The 15,341-nt window shown below is 40.4% G+C and overlaps 1 protein-coding gene across 1 annotated transcript; it reads right to left on the bottom strand.

Annotated features, from left to right (window-relative positions):
- Positions 1–4,449: 4,449 nt before the first annotated feature.
- On the bottom strand, positions 4,450–14,036 carry HDC (histidine decarboxylase). Its single transcript, XM_036389681.2, has 12 exons — positions 14,009–14,036; positions 13,072–13,244; positions 11,927–12,040; positions 11,057–11,179; positions 10,120–10,254; positions 9,082–9,225; positions 8,769–8,835; positions 7,797–7,959; positions 7,606–7,696; positions 6,343–6,441; positions 5,566–5,667; positions 4,450–5,380 (listed from the first exon to the last, which is right to left on the bottom strand). Exons 1-12 carry the CDS (start codon positions 14,034–14,036, stop codon positions 4,619–4,621), a joined length of 2,001 nt encoding a protein of 666 aa, XP_036245574.1. The 3' UTR covers positions 4,450–4,618.
- Positions 14,037–15,341: the final 1,305 nt, after the last annotated feature.

Raw genomic sequence — 15,341 nt, 5'->3', positions numbered from 1 at the left:
CTAGTATTAGTACTAATATGACTCCTCAATAAGCCAGTTCTACTCAGTGATTCAACAGAGAACTCACCCCAAAAACAGAGGTTTTTGCTGGCTTAGTGAGCTGAATCCATCACTAAACTGTCAGAAGGGCATCAGAGCTGGAGCAAGGGAGGCAGTGGAACTAGAAAGTCACACAAGGAGGACAGGGAAACAGAAACCCCTTTTGGCAGCACCAATTAATTCGATCAGGTCAACCTGTCTCATCTGATTGAAATGTTAGAGAAAAACTGTGGTAAATCTGCAAATAAACCTTTAATATAATTTAAAAGGTGACAGAAGGACATTTGAAACTGAAAAATGAACCTTGAAGGCTTCAATTTAGCAATCCTGAAAAATACCCAGCTGGGATTTTCCATGGGAATGGTCAGGTGAAACAAACAAAGAAAGAACAAACCCAGCTGACCTGTTACACTGGTTCACTGAAGCCACCAGTCTGAGTCCCATCTCTCTGCCATTCATCAGCAATTAGGTAAGTGTTGCTTTGTGCTGTGATTATTGTCCCTTGAGGTGGCTGGAATGGTGCATTCTGATTTGAACAGTGAGGGCTCCTGTTACACCATAACAAAACAGAAAGAAGAGAAGAGGCTGTCTGCACAGAAAATGCTGCAGCCTGGAGCATCCTATGCCAGCCAGCATGAGGAGTGCTGGGCTTTCCCATACTCTCTAAGTACCTTTCTCTTAATTAACTGTTCATTGAGCCTGAATCCAAATTTAACACAAACTTCCAGTTACTTGTTGCCCTCTGGTGGCATCTCGTGGATCACAGCAAGATGTCTTTGCCTTTTGGCAAAGCCCTGAGCTGAAAACCTTTGTGAGAAACATGTAGCTGGAGAACAGTGGAAAATGTTTATGTCAAGGAATAGCTTGGAAAAACATTGCACATATGGTGCAAAAGCTGGTAAGCAAACCAAGTATTTATGTGTGAAGATTTACAAGATTTAAAACAAATTAGCCCTGAATAATGGCAGATAATGGTCCTTCAAAATGTCACATTCACAATCAATAAACCTGAGGGTTTCAGCTCTCCAGGCTGCTGATTACAACTCCCTACTGAAGTCACAGAACTAATGCCACATCCCACGTTAGAAAGTCAGAGATGTAACTGAAGAAGGAAAGGTTATGCAGAAAAACCTCTTCAGAAAGCCCATTGAAGGAGCATAGCACAAAACTGCTACACACTCTGAGCAGGAAGCTGGAATTAGTTATGGAAGTTCAGCAATGCTTTGGAAATACTGTGATCCTAGCTAACAGGGTCTACTCATTTCTCCCACTTTTACCAGGCAGTTGCCATCACATACAAAGCTCCCAAAAATGTTCTGTAGTGTTTACAGCTGAGCAGCAATTTCTAAAAAATTCCTGTGGCACCAGTTTGAAACCGTAGCTCTGTTAGAGAAGAAATGTAAAACCCCTCTAATTTATCCAAATGCTAACGCCTAGTGCTAGTCCAAATTTATCCTAGACACAAGGCAGTTAATTTTCTCAGGCTGGCTCCTGGGAGCAGTGTGGGAGCAGGGGAGGCAGCCCTGGCTGGGGCCACCTGAATCCCTGGGTTCCAGCTGCAGGGAGCTCTGAGCAGCTCTGAAGTGCAGGGATCTGCTCCCACCCGCCCTGCTCACACATCCCGGGCTGGTGCTGCACCAGAGCTGGCCACAGCTCACCTGGCAGCAAAGGGAATTTATCCTGCAGGGGAAAGAAAGGCTGCAGTGAAAAAGTTTCCTGGCAGATCAATGACCTGAATCTGCTCACCTTGTGCTGGAAGGTATCAGATTTGACATAAAAAGGCAGTAGAAGGCTGAACAAGAGAGAAGGAATTTGTCCCCTTAGTGGCACATAGCAAAATATAAAGTGAAAAATAATTATTTTTTTAAAAGTAAGAAAGGAAAGCCATCCTTATTCACAGTAATGGCTGTTTAGAACCAGGAAGTACTGAGCCCTGGTCACTCGGTCCAGTCAGAAGGGTGAAATTCCTGGAGTTTGCTTCAAGATTGTCTGAGTAACTAAGGAAATAACTATGCTGAACTCAATAATAGAGTTTTTTAAGTCATTAAAGTAACTTATCTCTATGATAAAATATGGATTTCAAAGTTTATTGAAGGTTTATTTATCTCAGTGAAAGTTTATTGGGGGTTATTTACCTCTAGGGTGCCAGGTCATTAGATATTTGCATAAGCTACACAGTGTGCTACAGCCATCATTAAACAACTTTTCTTGTTGTTTGCTAACTAAATAACAGGGAACATTTGTTACATTTTGCTGAAAATCTACCCCTAAAGGGAAAGGGGGAAGCCCAACAAAAACCTTTCCTAATGAGGTCTGTAATGTCACATTGCATACTAACATTAACTTTTTTCAAGGAAAACAAAGGAGCTTTTGGCTTGAATTAATCATTCTTTTGCATAGGGCAAAATAGGGCAATCCATTAACTGACATTCTGTTACAATGGATAGAGAAAACACTTACCTTATGTGAGCACTTCAGCTGCACACCAAAAAGGAGCAGCTCTCCAGAAACCTATGGACCTGTGTTTTGGGTAGTGTGAGTTTTGGGGGTTTTGTAGCCAAAATATCCTAACCCAAGCCAGGTGATCCCCAGGTGAAAGTGTTAATGTGAGTGTTTAAAGAGTGGTGCACTTAAGCTATGGTTTGCATGGGGTAACTACTCATAGGTGCTTCATAGATGGTTTGGATCACTGCAATTATGTCAGTTCCTCCTTCATTTCAAAAATATTTTTGCATAAAATTAATGTCACAGTAGTAGAACTGCAGTTAGAATTTAGTAAAGAAAGAGGGATCAATCAGTCTTTGCAGCACCTTATGATAATCATAAGCCAGGACAGAGAACCAGGTCCAGTCTCCTTGCAATTTATGCACATTATAAATCTTTGCTCAATGGTTCAGATTTCTTTCTTTAACCACTCCTTGAAATAGTGTTTTGCAATTCCAGCATTCCATGCTCATCTTTGGCTTCTACCATCGACTGCATTGCCCTCTGCCCTGTATTTCCTGAAAGACATAGAGCCAACATACTTATTCTGCATAAATACACATTCTAGTCTGTTGCTGACAGAAAAGTCTAATCCTTTCAAGGAAGTATTCCAAGTTAAAAAGCCAATATATATTTTTAAAGATTCTTAGTGTCTAATAAAATAATATTAAATTACATAATAAAAGAAACAGGTGGAGGAAAGGACAGGAAGTGGGGGAAAAGCCTTTCCATAATTTTCTAAAATTCTATCACACTTTTGTTACTCACGAGCACATTAGATATGTTTATAAATTACAAGTGTCTGACTCAGGACAGTACTTCCTATTGCTGAACATAAATTTAAACATCTAAGACTAGGCACAAAGGGACTGCCATCCTCACTGTGTGTTTATTGCTTTATTGTGTAAACAGAAAGATTTAATAGCACTATTAAAAGTGATATGAAACATGGTTATTGATTTTTTAGCAGAAATAAAGTGTGAATAAGAGATTGTCTTAATGAAGCAGAACCTGCATCTTAGCTGATTTTGTATAAGGGCCTAGACATTAACTAGGCTCATTTTTTATATAACCTGGGAATAGTTGTTCTGGATCAGAGGGAAGATCCATCTGTCTGAGTGCACTGCCTGAAGGTGACTGTAGGTGTCTGGAAACAGCTACAAGAAAAGCATTGAGCATCTAGCAGCGTTTTCCCAGAATAAAGTCCATCAACCACCATGTTTCCTGGCTCAACTGTACTATTCCTTAATTTAAATTTGTCCTTAATAGATTCCCTCCCCCCAAGTTTTTATATAAATAAATCACTGGTCTCTTGTAGCAAAACATTTGTTTGCTGTATAAAGACCCTTTATTCTATAATGCCCCTTTAATTCTCTGTTATGAGAGAGAGGGAAATATCATTCCTCCTCTCTTTCCTCATGAACTGGTGATTTACAGACCTTAGGTAATGCTGAGAAAGGCCACAGGTGCTTTGCAAGGGCAACTGTTTTGTAACATGGTTGCACAAAGCCTTCCTTAGCTGATTAGAACAGGTGGACTGGAAGGGCTGCTGTGTTTAAGTCTGGGAAAATTGCCCTGCTGCAGCAAAATCTCTTAGGTTATATCCTTCTTTTTGCACTGTTCAAAACTGATGTTGGCATTGACTGCACACACAGATCCTCACATCACTCTAGAGAGTTAAAGTCACGATATCAAGCCCCCCCTCCTCCAAAAAAAAAAAAAAAAAAAGACCACCACAAAACCAAAAACCACTGGTGCAAATAGAGACCTGGATTGTTTATCACCTCCTGGGGCCAGCATACTCTGTCAAAGTGGTTCCAGCCTACCAGCTGGAAACTGTCCATTACCAGCACTGGTAAGTAGAAATTGGCATTTTCTTTACCATAGTCTACAAAACGGAAGGTTTCATGTTATAGGCCTATAAGATTTATTTGATATTTTAATCTATAAATACAGGAGGTTTTCACCAGTAAAAGCACAGGCATTTTCTCAGTGGTCATTGCCACAGCTTACATTTTGAGCAAAAGAACATGTAGTATTGCGTGTGAATAAGCAAACTTTGGTTCTCTTTCTAAGGACCAAGCTCTCTTACTTGTTAAACAATGGCCTGCAGAGGACAACAAGGCAGCTGAAGGCCACACTGAAAGCTACACTCTGGAAAACTTGGGACACTGTAGAATTTAATTAGTTTTTTGAAGGCACCTTTTTTGAACATCATCATGTCTTCAGGCAGCCTGGAAAGAACTCTGGCATTTGCACGAGGCTCCTTCTTGTCAGTGGCTGCTGTTTTGGGGTTACACTGCTCCAGATTACCAGTCACTGGCACACTGGTGCAGCTAAGGGAACGTGCTGTCTTTTTCCTGCCTTGAACAGATAAATAACTGAATAAAAAAGAGGTTAATTTATGTTTGGTAACATTTTGGACATCTTCTGGAAAACAGTCATCCAGAGGATCCTCTTGACCTTTCACCTGCTGACTAATCACACACTTACTGGGACTTACTGATAAGTTCTTAGGCTGTACTACTGTTTTTCTGGAAGGTGTTTTATATTTCCCTCCATCTAAGTAAAGCTGAGGAACATTGCTAATGACATCAGAAGTAGGCTGAACTACTGTAGTGGGGATTCCTGCCCCATCACCGGAATTGATGCAGTGCAACCCATAATTCTGGCTGATGATTTGGGCTGCAGTGTGTTGAATGATGCTCCAGTCCTGCAGAATATCTTCCCTGGTTGTGAACTGAGATGTCACAGTAAAGCGAATGATGAACTTGTCATGGATGGTTGCTGGAATGAGGAAGAGCCTGCCAGAACTGCTCAGTTCTTTCAGGAGTTTTTCTGTCAGCCAATTGGGACCCTGTTTTAAATATGAATAATAAAAAAAAATAGTATAGTTAGAATTTCCAGTGACATCCAAACATATCTCAGAATTGCAATCACAAATTCTTAAATGGAAATATATTCACAGTTATTAACTGTCTGGGGAGAGGTCAGCTGTGGTCAGTTCATTCCAAAGGGATGTGCAAAGGGGCCAGTCTTTACCTTTAGGCGAAATACAACCAGCCCAAGATGTCTCTTGGCAGGAATTTCAAAGAGTGGGTCACTTTTAACCAAGGATTCAAAGAATTTGGCTGTTTCAGTACCCTACAATTAAGGGGGAAAAAAGTTATCTGTTTGTCACAAATCCACTTGTAAGATGCTAAACTGTGTGGTTAAAAGGAATTCCTTTCCTTACTAAAACACATCATTCCAATGCATTAATAAGAGCAAACAGAAAAATGACATCAAAGCTAAGAATTTTAAAGTCTGTCTCTATTTGCCCAAAGCCTTGACAATGAACATGAGTAACTGGCCTATACATAGGGATTTTCTATAGGAGGTTTGAAAACAGAATGTGGCTTCTCAGATGAAAGTTCTTTTGCAGCAACCATTGATCCACAATGTGACCCCTCCTATTTACACTCCATCAGAGACTTAAGCCTGTACATTTTCATAGTGGTGGGTTCAGTTATTCAGCACAGCCTGCCCCAAACAGCTGCCACTTGACCTCAAAGAAAGCTTCTCCAGATTATGGCTCAGTAAAGTGCAGAAGGCAGTGAGCAAGTCCCTTTCCATTGTCCAGTGCTGTCAAGAAGGGGACAGGAAATGTTTTGTCTACACAGTCAATCTTTACAGATAATTTTAGAGTAAAACCAGCAGGCATTTAGAATTCACACAAGCTTTGAGTGTGAGAGGATTTCTGTTACTCATCTCTGCATCTCTGAGTGTACAAATGTCACCCACCAGGAACTGAACATAACACTCTGGTAACTCACACACCTGTCTGACATGAGCTTGAAGCTTTTTCACCCCAAAGGAGCGAAGCACAAACCACAGCTTCAGAGAACGAAATCGACGACTCAGCGGAATTTGCCAGTGCTGTGAAAATAGAACAGGGCAACAGTGAGTGCAGAAACAACAGAGAGTTCTCCTTCCACTGCTACATCTCCTGCTTCAGACTCAGGTCAGAGACCTCTCTTGAGATGAATAGTGTCATATTACTGAAAATCTGCTAAGCCTAGGAAACAGCCATCAAAGAAACACTGTGTCCCCATATTTTTCAATTATTTGCAAAAATAAGATTTTGGCTGTTCCCCTTAATTTATGGCTTAGATATGCTTAGAATTTTAAATTAATTACCAGCTTATAACAACAACTTTTTGCATTTAAGAGCATAATCAATTTAAGATATGGCCATTTACACTTTAGGACTGACTAGTGCTCACTTCAGCTCCTGTAATTTCCTGAATATTTTCCCAAATCAATTATAAACAGCAAGATTTGATACTGGGGTAGGCAGTTCCAGATAAAATAACACCTACTCCAAGGAAAAGAGTGAGAAAACGTGTAAAGGAATATTTCAGGGAAGCTGCACAATCACGTGCAGAATCCAATTTCACCACAAGAGGGACTCAATATCCTTTTTTCCATCCCTCCCTCTCTCCACTCTAGTGAAAAGCACTATTGATTTCAAGAAAACAATTATCTTTTCAGGACTAGGGTGAGATCATAGCAGAAATAATTGGCAGTGAATATTCCTTTGTATTACTGTACTGAAATCTGCTGTAGGATGTGTCTGCAGTGAAATGCCTCTTAGCTCTCCTATGAATACCTTAATCTGAAGAAAAAATGTAATTCATTCTCTTGCTGTTTCAGAGCATGGCTTTTCCATTGCTTACTCCTTTCTCTCTTTTATTACATATCAGAGACACAAGAAATCCAGCCAAAATGGCATCAGTAGAATTACTTCAGCAACACAATAAACAGAAATGACCCTTTGCATTAGAAAGGCAAGGCTGGATCTGCACCTGTGTAAAAATCCTAATTACTTCAATCTGAAAACAATTTTATAATTAATCCTCATAACTAGGATTAATTACTGCAAAGTTTTGCTATTTTGTCTGCATTAGGATCTCAGTATAATTTGGTTTACATAGTAAGACCAGCTATAAGATAAGCATACTCCAGAATATGAGAGAAATTTCAGAGTCTGATTGAAAAATTTATAGGCATTACAAAATATCAGCTTAAATAATAACTTACCATGAAGTCAATTGCAGCTCCTGCATTGGCATGTCTGAGGTACACAGGGTTAACACTGAAGGTTTGATGCAACTTGTATTTATCTTTAACCCTATGATTGTAGAAGGAAGTAGATTTAGCAAAGTGCAGAGAAAAACTTTGCAATTTTCATGTTACCCTTTTGGTGATGTTTGTGTTTTGACTATACTCACCAAAATCCAGTGCAGTCAAAATGGACCATCATCCACTTGGAAGGATTAAAAGTAAAGGAATCTGCATATTCAATTCCATCCAAAAACAACCTAAATTCAGGACATACAAATGCTGTTCCTGCATATGCAGCATCAATATGAAGCCAGAGTCCCTCAGCATCACCTGTTGGAATTGAGATTGTTGTTATGTAAGGGATATAGGGAATCAAAGTGCATGCTAATCTCTCCCCTCTGCAAACCAGGTACAGTGTTTTGGAGGAGGCAGACGAAAAATTGACAATCTAGTTTTATTCTAAAGGTGTGAATCCATAATGCTAAAATATAGGATAATGCTGAAACCATGCGGACTCTGTAACAAAATTCACTATTCTATATTTCATGTGAGTCTTTTTAACATTTGATTTCTCTCACCTGCCCTTTCACTAAGTGAAATTCCCCAGTACCCCTCAGTTGTACAAAGCCAAAATAAAGATATAGTGGCAAGCAAAAAAGGACCCAGAAATAGAAGCCACATTCTGACCCATAAGAGAAAGCTCCTCTGGTCTTCAGCAGCTACTGGTCAGAATTTATGCTGGAATAGACTTTGCAACCATGTCAAATTTACCTGTGATACTGATTGATCCAGAGGATGTCCTACCAGAATCTACCTTCAAAACTCCTTTGCTAGATTAAATATTAATGTGTCCATCCTACAACAGTACCACACAGTCTGTATTTCCTGAATAATCACATTAAAGATTTATCAGTTGGCAAATTTCATCCATCTCGAGTAGAATGCATTTTAGCATCCTAATCTAAATCTTACAGAAATTGCTGTAGTCTTGTACTGACTTCAGCCATCCCTAAGACATGTCTGAAACACTCAGCTCTCCTTCATTTTGGCATAAAAAAATCTAAGAGTATCTTCTAGATACTAGAGTATCCTCTAGATACTTTCATAGAATAAAATCAGGGGAAAAAAAAGACACTTACAAACTGGACCCAGTTCTGAGAGATTGTCAAAAGCACAGACACCAGTTGTTCCCAAAGTTGCACAAACCTAGGGAAAAAAAATCTGTTATAACGGATTTGGTTTCTTTTGGATGCAGCACTTTAAAAGTGGGCAGTTTATTGCAGGCAGTCAAAACAAAAAAACTTTTTATTTAATAAAGTAGAAATTCTTGTATACATTTGAATCTTCAGCTAATGTATTTCAACAAAATAAGAAATTTTTTATATGTAATTTCATGTTGACATTAAGAATATAACACTATGTCAATACCCCCAACCAGAAAGTTGAACATACAAAGACTGGCACTAGGCCTTTCTTTCTGTCTTCTGCAATGGCTTTCTTCAAAGTTTCACCTCTGAGGGAAAAGTTCTCATCCACAGGCAGAAATTTTATCTTCACAAGAGAAATCAAGCCAGCCTTTTCTACAGAGGAATGTGCCTTTAAAATAAGAAAAACAGTAAGAATTCAAGCTCTGAGGCTGAACAGCTGTGATAAATTATGGCTTTATTAAAGACAGTGGTGGAAAGAAATACAGAGATAACAACCTTATTGTAATCCCTATTAATACAAGTCTGAAAGCATCTTCTTTGTAACTGTAAGAAACTGTACCCTGCAATTCCAAAGAATGCTTCATTTACTTGGGTACTGGTTTCTAAAATATAATAACAGGCATCCTCATCTTGTGTTTGGAGGGACATTTATCAAAACTCAGTTCTTAAAGGAGCCTCTAGGAATGAATCAACCTCCGTTTATTCCCTCCTCCCTGCCATAAGAAGATAAATCCCCCGAAGTGTGTTTACTTCTGGATAGAGCAAAACACACCTTACAAGATACAGTCCTTTTAGATTAAGAGAGAATGAGCATGAGTGCCTCTCCTGTGGTATTTTTCCCAGGGGAATGTAATGCTCAGTTCAGGAGGCTGAGGACAGAACAAGTTTGTTGGCAAAAGCCAACAGTGGAGCCCACAGCCAGGAGCAGCATTTAGGTAACAGTGCCTTGAGCATGCCTGTCTCTGAGGGGAAGGAGGCTGGGAAGAAACACGAGAAGAAGCAGCATGAGCTCAGCACATAGTTCCTGGATCAAGGCTTTGTGAAAAACAGGAAGGAAATGCAGAACTCAGTCATGTGAAACAATCTCTTGAGGACTGCCAAGACCCTAAAAACCTCGCCTCACACTGATTCCGTTTCCCCATCTGCAGAAAGCAGCAGCAGGGGAACGGGTCCATGCTTGTGAGGCATTCCTGTGCTGTTGTACAGAAATGTGACCTCACATGGCAAAGGCTGAGTGAGACAACAGAAACAATTTGTCTTCCTTGGAACCATAAGAACCTACTTGATCAGAGGCGTAAGCGACGAGGCGAGAATTGAGTGAGGACTCATCAGTGTCTGGCTCAGAAACCTTCAGCTCCAGAATTTTGTTCTTCCTTGCTGCCAGCAGTGCAACCAAGGTTGATTCACTCACAGTGCTCTGCAAAGACATTGCTCATTTACTGCAATTGCCATTTTGCCAGGGATCTGCTGAAATCAGTGAAGTGCCCAGTGCCCACCCCCTCTTTTATCGCTACTCCTGCTTTTCTCTGACGCAGTGGAGAGTCATTAGCTGATGAGCAGCTCTCTGGGCCAGCAACACAAAAAAAAGCCCTTTAACTGCTGTATATTTTAATGTGCAGCACTGAGTTCTGGGGAGTAAATAAACCCCATTTTCCTTTTGTTCTACAAATAAACATAGTATTTCCCATAAAATTACAAACATGATCAAAGCCCTTATAATAACAAAGACGCAGCATTGATTCCAGGGAACTCTTGCTTACACTTTCTGGAAGGAGGTAACAGTTCAGGCCTTGACTTTGCACCTCTCAGAGACAAAAAGTAGACATGAGAAAAAGGAAAAGAAACTTCTTGTGTGGCTAAGGACTGTGGCAGAAGGATAGTGACAAGGATTCCTTCTCTAATTATGTAAGAATCATTTTAGTGCAAAATTTGGTGATGTGAAAGATCAGAAACAGATTAAAGAAATGAAATCTGACTCATTTATCCTTAAAAAGGCCACAAGAATACCTGCTGTTTGTCTATAACACAGCACTAAAAGCAACAGCAGTTTCTATTCTATAATCTACCGCATTTAATACTAAAATTTGGGAAAATATGGCCAAATTTGGATTCAGAGCCATACAGAAAATTTTGTTGGTTTTGTCTCTAGGAAAACTATCACCCTGAGAGAAATTCACTTGAAAACAAACTTTGATAAGGCCGTCTCTAATCTCCCCTACCTGTAATACTCCTCCACCCACACTGTCGGGATGGTGGTGCAGGAATTTATCTGGAAGGCCCAGCATTTTAGCCAACCAATCCATCACATTCATTTCCAGTTCTGTACAGGCTGGGCTGGAGGCCTAGAAAAAATTGAAAAAGGAGAATCAGGCTGTAATTCACCCTGGGCACTGATCCCTCGTCCAGCTGAGAGCTAAGAGAGGCAATGAGCTAATCTGATACAGCTACATGGAGACCACACCAACCAATTTCTTACAGGTTTATGAGCTTCTACTTTCTTACACAGAGACACATATCTAAAAATCTGGGCAACTTTGGCACTGTGGAAAACACTGGCTTCAGAAACTACTGTGGTGTGCAGAGTCATAAGCAAGTAGTGCTCTGTAGCTGCTGCAGGAGGATACAAATACGCAGATATTCTGGCCCAGGATACCAAACAATTATTTTCACAAGAGGAAAAATAGGAAGTGTGTTCTCTCAAAGGAGCAGGAGAACTGGAATGGAGCCCAATCTAGCCTGCATTCATGGATGATGGCTGCTCTATTGCTTACACTGCTTGTGTAAGATTTTTGGCACTGAGACCAGATGACAAGGAACAATGCTCAGTGGGATATGCAAAGAATTTGAAAATAGACATTTCTAGTATATTTTCTTCATTCACCTCTTATAACTAGGTAGTATGCTTACTCTTATGTGTTCTTTTGGGCTTGGTTTTTTTTTTTAAGTGACAATTTTCATTTATGCAACAACATACAGTTGTTTAAAACAAATAATTATACTGACTCAGAGAACAAGAAAGAATGACTAAGACCTGCTCTTGCATATTACACACAGGAGAAGAATGTCTAAAATAGCCCCAAAAAATTTACCCATGTGAATCCCAAGCAGTTAATTGCATCAGCCAACATATCTCCAAGGAGTGAAGGCCAGGAAGTTAGAGCTGGAAAGTAGGCATGCATGTGTGGACTTTGCCAATGGACTACCTAGAACAGAATTATGTAGAAGTTCAGTCTGAAAATGTCACAAAACTTTGCATGAGTTGTAGTGGTTCCTATCTGTTTAAAATGAGAGAAAAGGATTACAGCAACACATTATGTGCAACAATATATCTGCAGCAGAGAGCTGCAGAGATAATACCAACAGAGGAGCAGCACTAGCAGATTATAACACTGAATTATTAACAGATAAATTGCAAATAAAAGAAAAAGCATTTATCTGAATTAAGCAGGCAGACAAAGATTCTGAACAGGAAAGAATGTTGTGCCGTGTTTGAAAGACCAGAGTCAGAAAGATTTATCAAAATAGTTATCTTTATAAAGAGAATCCTTGCAACAAAGTTGCTCATTTTGTCAACCAACAAGTTGCCTTTAGCTACGCACAGCAATTTACAACTATATAAACCCTTCTATACACCTGAATGAGCTGGTGTGTGGGACACCAGCATAACTACATGTAATCTGATTGCCTCTCCTACATCAGATCAAGTTTCTGCTAGCATCTACAAAAAAATTTGAGAACGGGCTTTGAAAAAGTTTCTTACATAAAACATGCAATTTGGTAATATGAATTCTCTTAGCAGAATCTGCAGTATTTATGTACAAGAGGAAGTAGACTTTTACATTCAAAGCACAGGAAACAAGCCTTGCATGTGCGTGAAGCCGGGCAAGAGTTGTTTCACCTTGCTCTGCCCAGTTTCCACATCTCTGAAATTAAGATTATATGGTTCAGCAGGTAGAGACATTGTGAAGCTAATGATTTTCTCATACTGCTGAATTGGTTTCCCTATAGCAAATGAGTTATATACAAAGTAGTTAAAAATACACTCACAATCTAACCCCTAAAATTATAGTTAGGAACACAACTGTGAAGATAACATCTACAAGATTAATGCTACATTTTTGGGTACTTTACTTATCTAGAACAATGTTCTGCAGAAGCTGTGCATTCCCAGGATTTGGTGTTCACCCCAAGTAGTAATGGCTTTTTCCTGCCATGATTATATTTTATTTCTTACCCCTGGCATAATAATCTTCTCTATATCTCCAAAGATGTTGTCCCAGCTGTCTGGGTCCATTGGGGCAGAGTCTGGCAGCTGGGCTCTCATGTAACCTGGCTGTACATCAGGAGTCACCCGCCTCTCTCTCACATTGCTCAGGTACTGGCAAATGTAATCCACCATCTCTTTCCCTGCAAGAGGCAAACCAGTGGTTTCAGTTTCAATTATGGAAACACTAACTAGCAGTACAGGCACTCCACACAATCTGTCCTTAGCATTGGACAGAGATTCTAATAGCATTGGAATACTGCTCCCAGCTCCTCCCTCCCACACCCTACTTGTCCCATCTAATAATGTTCTAAAACAGCCTCACAGGGCTTTTTCAGTGCCATCATTGAGTAGTTCAAATGTACCTTTAAAACACAATCATGGTACAAGTACAGTTTGTTTGGTTACTGAAAGGTTAGATTTTCTTGCCTACAAATTAACTGAAACTGCATTTCACAGGTATTAAATTTTCATGTCCTACACTTCCTTGTCATTATAGCAAACCTACTTTTGCATCCTCTGAAATCAGCTGCATTGCTCCACACCTATTCTCCACTTTTTAAGGCAATCTGTCCCAAGTACGACTGCAGTCTCAGGGTGTGAAGCCAGTGAAAAGCTATTGTGCACAACCACTTTGCACAAGTTTACTCAGAATTACAGTTTTGCAGCTTTCCCACAGCATCTTAGATGTAAGACCAATAAGGCTAAGTTACCCACAGACACTAAATCCATTAGTTTAAACTCAACCCTGGAACACATTTTTGCCTCAGCAGATCCAAGTCTCAAGGCCAAGTGCACACTTAAAGAGGATATAGCCCATCCTAATTTTGGGTATCACTCCCAGCCCCACAACAGCTGATCTCCATGAGTAGATGTTACCTATTTGCAAGAGGCACAGATCACTCACCTCTCTGTCTGTACTCCTCAGGCTCCATAGTGATTCCTTAGGAATGCACCTCTTCAAACCTGGGCCACAACCTTTTGGGAGCTGTGGTCAGTTTGGTGGTGCCCTGCTAGCTGCTTCCCCCTTTATAGCTCCCTTTATCTCTCAGACTCACACATTCTGGAAAAGGTTTAACAGGCAGGTCATTGGTGTTTATCTAACTCCTCCCAGCTGAGGGTTTTTACAATCTCTCATGTTCTCATCTGTGCTCTTTTGATGTGTAAGATAGTGTATCACTAAGAGGAGCTGCCTCTGCACTTTCCCATTTTCAATCAATTTTTCAGAAGCCTCACAGTAATCCATGCCATGAATATAAGGCATATTAACATGAGACTTATGGGAGAGAAAAAGTTCAAGAGCTTTCAAAACCAAATAAAAGCTAGCAGATATTAGACCAGCATAGCCGGCTACTGTGCTAGCAGTAGCCATGAAAACAAGGTACCAGCACAGAACAGATTTGATATGGGAGACAGGAACTTTTCCTAAGAATTGTTTTGAGAACTCTTTTATTTTCCCAAAAAGAGAGTATACCTACATTCCCACAAGTGTTCAGTCCTTATCCTGTCAGTCCATGCTGCTAAAAGGAAAGGCTTCACAGCTCTTGCCAGTTTCAGAACTACAATGTGAAGCAGCAGCGATCCTCTGTGGATGTCCTGCCCTTCAGATCAGAGCAGAGCAGAGCAGGTTATGCTAAGCAGGGTGATGTTCCTCCAGGGATATCACCCTAGACCACTGAGCTGGGAAAAGACACCTCTTCCCTCACTGCTTTCTTTTCTCCTGTATGATATGCATAAGCACTGGGATTTAGTCTTGTCTCTCCAGAATTCCTCCAAGTCCTCCACTTGGATCATTCTCAGGTTGAAAGAACAGCCTTACAGATTGCCTCTTGTTCCAGTTTTAGGACCTGAAAACACATCCTGACCTCTCTGTGGCAGCACAGTCTTTGACACTGCTCAATGTTGAATCCTTATCCATCTTCACTTGCTCCACACTGCACCAGGCAGCCCTGGGAAAAGACAAGAGGTAGGACTTGTCCATGAAGCACCAGAAAGGGAAATTATTTCCCATACAATAAATTCTTGCCTATTTTTGCTATACCTTAGGCTCCTGCCTGGGGCTGGCACTGCTGGAGACAGGATGCCAGGCTAGTCAGACCCTGTGTCTGGTACCTCCCAGCAGTTTTGCTGTTCTGTCACAGGAGAGAACTGCCTGCCAGAGCAGCTTTGATTCTCTGCCCCAGGGACTGTAATGCAGCACAACCACTTACATAGTTCTAGAAAGTTTTTACATTGTTCTC

This window comes from Molothrus ater, chromosome 13, assembly GCF_012460135.2.
Source record: "Molothrus ater isolate BHLD 08-10-18 breed brown headed cowbird chromosome 13, BPBGC_Mater_1.1, whole genome shotgun sequence".
NCBI lineage: Eukaryota > Metazoa > Chordata > Aves > Passeriformes > Icteridae > Molothrus > Molothrus ater.
Note: the sequence above shows the minus strand (reverse complement) of the source record. Positions and strands in the feature narration are given on the sequence as shown.

Excerpts from the sequence above, each read along its gene's own strand:
- HDC (XM_036389681.2), bottom strand. The coding sequence starts at position 14,036 with ATGGAGCCTGAGGAGTACAGACAGAGAG. Across the intron at positions 12,041-13,071 it reads AGAAGATTATTATGCCAGGG|GTAGTCCATTGGCAAAGTCC; the intron begins GTAAGAAATAAA and ends ATTCTGTTCTAG. Across the intron at positions 9,226-10,119 it reads TCGCTTACGCCTCTGATCAA|GCACATTCCTCTGTAGAAAA; the intron begins GTAGGTTCTTAT and ends CTTATTTTAAAG.